General features: G+C 56.3%; 1 protein-coding gene across 1 annotated transcript in view; it reads right to left on the reverse strand.

Moving 5' to 3' along the window:
• CDCP2 (CUB domain containing protein 2) overlaps nucleotides 1-921 on the reverse strand; it is an 18,498-nt gene extending 17,577 nt beyond the window's left edge. Inside the window, exon 1 of the mRNA XM_005878662.2 lies at nucleotides 843-921. Coding sequence (XP_005878724.1) covers nucleotides 843-921 — 79 coding nt within the window. The remainder of the gene's footprint in view (nucleotides 1-842) is intronic.
• Between the last annotated feature and the right edge of the window lie 8,363 nt (nucleotides 922-9,284).

Genomic DNA, 9,284 nt, shown 5'->3' on the forward strand with positions numbered 1-9,284 from the left:
CCTCCCCCACGAGCCTGCAGGAAAATGAGGCTCCAACGGTGGTTTGCTGAGCCCCAACTGCATGCATACCCATCGACGGTGAAACGGTATCACCTTCACCCCCGAGACACCCACACAGCACTGGAAGGGCTACGGCAGTGCAAAGTGGCCTGGGACCGGCGTGCTGGCAGAGGGCCTGGAGCTCGAAGGAGGGAGCATCTGAGGATGATGCAGGGACCTGGAAGGGGTCCTGGAGGAGGTGGTGTTGGACCTGCGTCTGATGGATGAGCCAGATGTTCTAAGGGGCCCTCCAGGCAGAGGAGCCGAGGGTGAGAGCCATGAGGGTGCAGCATCTCTGGAAGGGGTGTGACCCCGGGGACGCAGGCGCTGAGGCTGGAAATTACACGGAAACCGGAGCCAGGCTGCAGGGAGCTGAACGCCCGCCATAAGGAACTTTGATTTCAGTTGGTCGGCAGGGGAAGGACAGGCTCTCAGGGCCGAATGAAGACTCCTTCCAGCAACAAACCTGCACTCGTTCTCCGAGCCATTCCCTTTGCCCTGGCAGCCATGCAGCCGTGGACAGCTTACCTAACCTCTCACCCTCAGGTTTTTCATCTGTAAAATGGGGGACCAATACCCACCTTGAAGTCTGTTGTGAAGTTTAAATGCAATCATAAACGTAAAGCATCCAGCACATAGCAGGCACTCAGTCATCTCAGAAGCTGATACATCCCCAACTCAGCCACCTTCCCAAAGGGTCCTCCTGCTTTCTGGTGCCCCATCTAGAAACCTCCCGGGACCTCCACTGCTGCCTGCCCACTCCTCTCTCCTCCCCATTCCTGCCTGTCGCCAGGAGCTCCTACCTTTCATGGCTCGGGCCCTGGGGCCGGGGCCCAGCAGAGCCACTGCCAGCAGCAGACAGGACCCCAGCTCTGCCAGCATCTCCCCACCTGGGACCCTCACAAGTCTGCAGGCCAGGCAGGCCAGGAGCAGAGGGTCTGGAGCAGGGGAAAGTGAGGTGAGACTGAAAGGGCCTTCAAGTTAATGGTGGTGTGAATAATTCATCGGCGCCTCGAATTAGTAACCTGATCCCCAGGTGCTTCCTTCACTCCACCCTGAGGTGACGGATCTAGTGTCGCCTGGTTTACACGTTCTGAGATCTGCACTGGCCACCTGCATGGGGAAGGGAAGCCGGCTGGGGCTGGAAGGGAATTTGGGGGTGGAGAAAGGGCATGAGTCTCGGGCTAGACAGACTCCTATCCATCCCAGAACAGCCTCTAATTTGTTGGGTGACCTGGAACAAATCATCTAATTCCTCTAGGCCTCAGTTTTACTCATCTGTCCAGTGGGACCATTCAGCCCTGCCAATAGGGTTGCTGTGGAAATGAAATGTGACAACGTAAGCGAAAGCACATAGTGGGTGCTTGCTACAGGTTTTTCCTATCTCCCATTCACGGGGGACCTGAGGGCATCTCTAATTAGTGGGACAACGGGACAAGCGCCCTTCAGACACGCTTAGATTAGCTCAGAGGGAGAGCGAAGGAGGTGGTAGTGGACAGCTGATGAGGGAAAAGTCTTCGTGGAAGAACGCAACAGGAAGAACACACGGGATAATCACATTGTGCAGCCCCTAACGCCATCGGGGCCACAGTGTAAATTCTGGCCAAGAATATTAAGTGTTCACTCCTTTATTGATCCACAGGCCTGGCCTGAACATCGTATGTGCCAGACCCTGTGCTTGGAGCTCGGCTGCAGAAATAGCCTCCACGGCTCGGTGTCTATTTCCTCCAGGAGCCCTATTTGGTTCCGTTCAGCCCAACACGCATTTCCTAAGCTCCTCTGCTCAGAGCCTGCACCAGGCACGGGGCATCGGGGTAAAGGGGGGCACATTCCCGCCTCCCAGTGAGGAGCCTGGGCTCCGGTTAGACAGACAAGGTCTGAGTGCTGGCTCTCCCACCCTCTGCCAGGAGGTGGGAGCCGGGAAGTCACCTGACCTCCCCAGGCCCGGCCTCCGACTGGGCAGCAGGAGGAAGCAGTGGCCTGCAGGCTGCTGGGAGCCTTCGATGAGATCGTGTGTGGGAAGTCTTCGCCAGTGCCTGGCTCCGTGCTCAGGAGTGAGTATGACTTTTATTCCTCAGAGGAACTCAGATGTCCATCTGCCAGACCGCATGCTGCCCCTGGCCTGTCCTTTGCCAGGAGGCCCCCAGGGAGCCCAGCGTGGGCGGCCACCTGGAAGGCGCTCAGCAAAGAGCATCGGGAAGAGCCAGGCCTGAGGGATCTGCTTACCTGTGGGCTTGATTGGCAGGTGGAAAGGTTCAGGGTGAGAGGCCAGTTCAGGGTGTTAATGCGCAGCTTGACATTCATTGCGGGCAAACGAGACTCGGCCCCCACGGGCTCCCCAAGAGACAGTGTAGACTACGCCCCCAAGTTGTTCCACTGAGGGCGACAAAGTGGAGTGTTTGTCCCCCAGCTGCCACTGTCCCTGGGTGAGGCTGCTGCGGGCATCACCCTGGCATTTCCCACCTGCCTGGGAATGGGGTGGTGGTCCAGTGGCAGGCACAGCTGTCTGCCTGCCTGGGAATGTGAATGTCACAGGATGCGGGCAGGGCCGTGACAGCATCCACTGAGCCATCCACTGCTGTCTCTGGAATCACTCACCTCTGAAATGTTCGTTCCACCCCCGGGACAACCACCTCTCTTCCCGCACCCTCGTGCAAACTCCCCACACTGGTCTTCCTTCCCGGCTGCAGGGCTGCCTGACGCCGCCCTCTTCCACAAAGGTCTGTGTGGTGGAAAGGGGTGAGGCAGAGGACAGGGGCAAGGAGGCTGCCATCCTGGGGGTTCTGGTTGGGCCCCAAGGCGCCACATCTCTCCACTAACTAGAGCCCTGGGGACTGGGGGAGCTTCCCCTGAGTGTGCCCCTGGTGGCAGAGGCCAGAAGGAGGGAGCACCCTCCTCCCCTTTATACAACTTTGCAAGGTGAGAGTGACCAGCTCTAGTTCACTGGTAATCAGGGCTCAGAGAGAATTGCTTTTACTAGCTCATTTATCAACAGGTATTTATTGAGCACCTACTATGTGCCAGGCCAATGCTCGCTACTTGTGCACATTATCCCACTTAACCCTCACAGCTCTGTGAGGGGTGTTAGTGTCCCCCAACATTTCCAAATAGCCCCTGGGGGCAGTGCTACCCTGGTTGAGACTCCTGGCTGTTTACTCTCTGTCTCCCCACCAGCACGTGAGCAGCCAAAGAGCAAAAATCTGTATTTTATCACTGCTGTATTTCAGCCCATGGCGCAGGCTAAGTGCTCAGTAAATATCTGCTGAGAGGCGGAATAAAAGTATCCCTAGCCCTAGCAGGTTTGGCTCAGTGGCTAGAGCACTGGTCTGGGGACTGAAGGGTCCCAGGTTTGATTCCAGTCAAGGGCATATGCCCAGGTTACGGGCTCGATCCCCAGTCAGGAGCGTGCAGGAGGCAGCTGATCAATGATTCTCTCTCATCATTGATGTTTCTCTCTCTCCCTCCCTCTCCCTTCCTTTCTGAAATTAATAAAAGTATATTTTAAAAAATAAAATAAATAAAATAAATCTTTCTAGCTTTTAATGGTAAATCTCTGTTTACAGAGTTCCAAGAGTTTTTCTCAAACCAGGAGAGCAAAACTGACCCCCTTCTTACTACCTATTCTCAGGGACCCAGAGATGGCAGGAGGGACACAGAGCCTCACATCCCCCAAGTGTCCACTAGGAGCAGGCAGTGCCGGGCTCCCTCCCGCTTGTGATAACAGCACCGGTGCGCCCGGGAGACCGTGGGCACCTCCGCAGTCAGGGTCTGCGAGAGCCAGCAGGAAGCCTGCACAGAGGAGTTCTGAAATGTGGCCGAGCACCCGAGTGAAGGGGTTAGCCGGTCCTCAGGATAAGCTGGGGAGGTAGGAACTATTACGATATTGAGGGAACAGGCTCAGATAGGAGGGATCGACAACAGCATCAACTGCTGCCAAAAGTGATCTCTGGGTGCCAGGAACCCAATTGCAAGCACGTGGGGCGGGTACAGATGGCCGTGAGTCCAGACACGGAAACTGCCATGCTCAGCCTCTGGGGCGTCCTGGCTGCACGCAGGCTCACGCGGGAGCTCAAAGTGAGAGAGGGCTCACTGTGGAGGAGGGCCGAGCAGCCTGAGGACGGTGGGCCAGGGCCTGGGACCATCACAGCTGGAGGGGATTTCAGAGAGCAAAACTGACCCCCTTCTTACTACCTATTCTCAGGGACCCAGAGATGGCAGGAGGGACACAGAGCCCCACATCCACCGAGTGTCCACTAAGAGCAGGCAGTGCCGGGCTCTCTCCCACGTGTGATAACGGCACCCGTGCACCGGGGAGACCGTGGGCACCTCCGCAGTCAGGGTCTGCGAGAGCCAGCAGGAAGCCTGCACAGAGGAGTTCTGAAATGTGGCCGAGCACCCGAGTGAAGGGGTTAGCCGGTCCTCAGGATAAGCTGGGGAGGTAGGAACTATTACGATATTGAGGGAACAGGCTCAGATAGGAGGGATCGACAACAGCATCAACTGCTGCCAAAAGTGATCTCTGGGTGCCAGGAACCCAATTGCAAGCACGTGGGGCGGGTACAGATGGCCGTGGGTGGAGGAGTGAAGGGGGTGAGAAAGTTGCAGGCAGCTCTTCAAGGAGGGGCTGAAAACATGAGACAGACAGACAGAGACAGACTGAGAGCGTGCCTTCTGCTCTGGAATAGCATGGTAGCAGGGAGCGTGGCTGTGCTCTGTTGAGTTGACACGGGGAACCTTGGAGGCTTCGGGCTGGTTGATGGAGCCGGCGGAGACATGCGGAGAGTCCCGGGGCCCTTTATCTGGAGGCTCAGGGGCAGCTCCCTGAAGGTGGCCATTGAGCTGGGCACGAAGGTCCGCTTCTTGGTAAGACCCCTGCTGCGCTTAGAGGGGTCGGAGGAAGAAAATGAACACCCACGGAGTCTCCACGGTGGGCCAAGCACAGCGCCAGGCACTTCACTTCCACACTCTCCTGTGGTCCTCAAAGCAGTCGCTAACCCGCGGCCTGTGTCTTCCACCAGGTCATTCATTCATGCTGCCTCCACACTCACTGGCCAGACGCTGCTCTGGGTGTGTGTGTGGGGGGGGCGGTGCCACGGGGCCCTGCCCTCAGGCAAGAACACCGTCCCCCACCTCGCGAGCATTCGCTTCTCTGCCTGCAAAATGGGGACGCTGCTGCTCGCTGCGGGTTGTGAGAATTGAGTGCGATGGCCTAGCGGACACTGTTCATGTGCCGCCTGACACCCTGCACACCTGGCCCGGCAGAACCTGCCGGAAGTTCCGAGTGCACCCGGCTTCCTGTGACTCTGTCCGTGGGCTTCGCTGGTTGCCAGGCACTGAGCCGCTGGGAGGCCACCACTGCCGCGGGAGCTGGTGCGCTGGCGCGAGCCTCGGCCGGAGGGATGATGGACGTTGGCGGGTAAATGCCCCTTGGCGGGCGAGTCTGAGGGGCACGCACAGGACCCCAGCAGTGAGCTCGGCTGCCCTGGGTCACCTGCCCATCAGCACACCCTTCGTTGGCTCCCCGCCCCCCACGCTTACTGCTTCCCTGAATCACCTCCCACACAAACTCCCGTCTCAGTCAGCTGTGGGGCAAACCCAGCCTGGCACAGATGGCGACAGCCTGGCACTCAGTCGGCTCACTTTCACTTCTGCAGAACCTGACTTGGTGGAGGACAGTCAGCAGCAGCCAGGAGGGGGCCTGGTGGAGGAGCAGGAGCGGGAGGGGGAGCCCTCGGGCGCTGACACAGGCCCAGCGGAGGCGGGTTCATCTCCGCACAGCACTGCAGTTGTGAAGTTACTGTCTTGTGTTCCAGGTTCTGCATCCACTTTCCATCCCAACGCCCCAGATCGTGTGCTCCAACTCAGGGTTCTACGTTCAACACATTAGGCTTCCAGCCCAGGTCCTCTGTTCCTTGTTGCAAACGTCACCTCCCTCCTCTCTGCCTTGCAGGTTCCCTGTGTCAGCCCTGCCTCCGGGCTGAGGAGCTGATGCAGGCTCGCCTGCCCTCCGTGCTGGCCAGTGTGGCCTGCCCTCTGGCCAGTGTGCGCGCCCGCCTGGCTCAGTGCTGAGTGCCAAGATCCGGGACCTGGTCAAGGCTGTCACCCTGCCACCGCCTGCCCCCCTTCACCCGCCCCCACTACAAACTCGTGTGCTCTTCCCGCATCGGGAGCAAGGGGCCGGGCAACCTGATGGTGACCAGCCGGAGCCTGTGGGACCCGCACGCAGACAGCTTTGCCACCTCCCACTACGTGAGCCCCTCACTCTTCTGCATGGCGCTGATGCACGCCATCTATTCGGAGAGAACTCTGTGGGATGAGGGGTCTGGGACCTGCGTGGGGCCCCATGCTAGAGCCTGGCCCCCAAAACTCAACGCCTAGCCCATCCGTCGGTGACCTGTCAGAGCAGCGCCAGCTGCACGTCATGGTCAATGAAAAGAAAACGAGGACGAGCATCCACACTGGCCTCCTCGGGCACCCGGACCACACACTGCTGATGCCTTTGCCTCTGGCTGGAATCATGTCAGCCACGCACGGCTCCCAGCTGGCTGTGCAGATCAGACGCTCGGAGGGGCAGCTATCTATGTCTTTGATTAATAAAAAATGGGAGGTAAATTAATAATGACTTAATACATGCAATTTGGGATCAAAATCTTCCAAAGCGTGGGGAAAATAACAAAGAGGGGAGTTCCTGAGAGGGAAAAGTCAGAGGCCGCCCTGAGCCGGGCACTGCTGAGAAGGGCCAGCAGGGAGAGGCCAGCAGGGCCCGAGTTCTCACACCCACTGTGTGCCAGTGCTGTGCTTGGGCTCCCACGGGCTTCCTTCACCCTCACACAACCCTGGGGGTGTGCTACCACCCCACTGTGTAGAGGAGTAAACCGGGGCTCAGAGAGGCCAAGTCACTTGCTTAGGATCAGTAAGAGATCTGAGCCTAGTTCAGCCTCACATAAAAAGGAACAACATTTATTAAAAAGGAAAAATGCCCTAGCCGTTCTGCTCAGTGGATAGAGCATCGGCCTGCGGACCAAAGGGTCCCAGTTTCTATTCTGGTCAAGGGCATGTCCCTTCGTTGTAGGCTCCTCCCGGCCCACAGGGCGCGTGCAGGAGGCAACCAATCGATGTTTTTCTCACATCAATATTTTTGTCTTTCCCTCTCTCTTCCACTCTCTCTAAAAATCAAAGGAAAAATCCCAGTTTCTATTCTGGTCAAGGGCATGTCCCTTCGTTGCAGGCCCCTCCCGGCCCACAGGGTGCATGCAGGAGGCAACCAATCGATGTGTTTCTCTCACATCAATATTTTTGTCTTTCCCTCTCTCTTCCACTCTCTAAAAATCAATGGAAAAATATTCTCGGTGGGGATTAAAAATAAACCAACCAACAAACAAATAAAAAGAAGGAAAAAAGAGCCCCACCTGTGGTGTCTGGAAAGTCACTCTGAGTTTCCGAGGGAAAGAAGGGGGGCAAGCAGAAAGACGGAACAGCGTGGAAGCTGAGTGCTGGGCATTGTTTACACCGTTGCTGCTGTGTCTAGACCAGGTGGCACACAGTAGGTGCTCACAACTGAGAGACTGAAAAGTTTGGAGGCATATAGGGACATAGCAAATCCTGAGGTGGGGGAGAGGGAATGAATGTTTTGTTGTTTTTAAATATATTCTTATTGATTTCAGAGAGGGAGAGGGAGAGAAACATCAATGATGAGACAGAATCATTGATCGGCTGCCTCCTGTGCGCCCCACACTGAGTATCGAGCCTGTAATCCGGGTATGTGCCCTCACTGGGAATCAAACCTTGACCTCCTGGTTCACAGGTCGACGCTCAACCACTGAACAACACCAGCCAGGCGGAATGAATGTTGTTAAGCCTCTAGTTTCGGAAGCACTTTGAGCAGGTATTGTTCATCTTATTTTTTAAAATCTTTGATTATGGAACTATTTCAAAAAGAAAAAATGGTAGAGCAGAATAAAGCAGAACCAGTGAACCCGTCACCCAGCTTCACCAGAGGTTCCTGTCTGGCCATATTCATTTCAACTATGCTTATAACATAGTGACACCAGTAAGAGCCGTCCACCCTCAGCCCCTTCCGTCCCCAGAGGTCACCTCTCCTTGAAGTGGGTGGGTCTCCTCCCCGAGTACTCGGCGTCATTTTGTGTTTTTAAACTTTCTGACTATGGTTATCTCACTGTGCCTTTCCCTTTTCACTCAGTTATTCTGTCTCAGGATTTAGTCTGTGCTGGCACGTGCAGGCCTGGTCCTTCACTGTGCCTGCCGTGCGGCGTTCCGGTGCAGGTCTCCATAGAACAGTTCAGCTCGTTTCTGCCTTCTCTTACTGATGCACAGACAGGCACTTTTTACTCTGCTATTTCAAACGTGTGGCAATGACCATCTTTACACACCTCTCCTGGTGCACGCATGTGTCACGTATGATCAGTGTAACAATTACAGCATGCTGAAATGCGTGCACCCCTCCCTGGCCTTGCAGCATGGCTTGCTGTCGCATAAGCTCAGTTTCCTCATCAGTAAAGTGGGCACCAAAATGCATTTTGGCAACAATTACATGCTTCAATGTAGCTGTAAGCACATTTTGTAACCTGTAAAGTACTCCATGAGTATTAGCTGTTTATTATTCAGGCAGGAGACATTCAGGATGCACGGAGCATCCCCACACTGGGAACACACCAAACAGGCCTCGGTAGGGGACCCTTGGTGTGCTCGCACACAAACGAGAGTCTCAGAGGTGCAACACAGAACACACGCGCCCGCTCACTAACCTGGCCTGGAGCGGCAGAGGCAGGAAAGGCTTCCGAGAGGAAGTGACCCTGAGTTGAGCCCTTAGAAGACAAGGCCAAGGCGCGTGGCGACAGGAGGACGGCAGGATGGCCCAGGCAGGGGAAGCAGCCAATGGGAAGGGAATGGCTGATGCAAGAGAACAAGCTGGAACACACGAGCTGGGGGCCAGGGGGCAAGGGGTCAGTATGAAGGAAGTCTGGAGAGGTGAACAGCTGAGAGGCCGTATCCTGAGCGTGGCAGGCAGCTGCTGGAGGATCTTAAGCAAGGGAGTGATGGGCTCAGATGAGGGTTAGGAAAAGGGCGCTTGATGAGCGCTGGGGGCCTGTGCCTAGTCAACAATAATGCACGGTACACGTAAAAGTGTGTTACGAGGGCTGATCTCATGTTAAGTGTTCTTACCACAGTCAAAAAGATTGGTCTGGCTGCAGTGTGAGAGGTAGGGAGGGGCAGCGGCGGGGGGG

Source organism: Myotis brandtii, unplaced genomic scaffold (assembly GCF_000412655.1).
Source record: "Myotis brandtii unplaced genomic scaffold, ASM41265v1 scaffold57, whole genome shotgun sequence".
Classification (NCBI taxonomy): domain Eukaryota; kingdom Metazoa; phylum Chordata; class Mammalia; order Chiroptera; family Vespertilionidae; genus Myotis; species Myotis brandtii.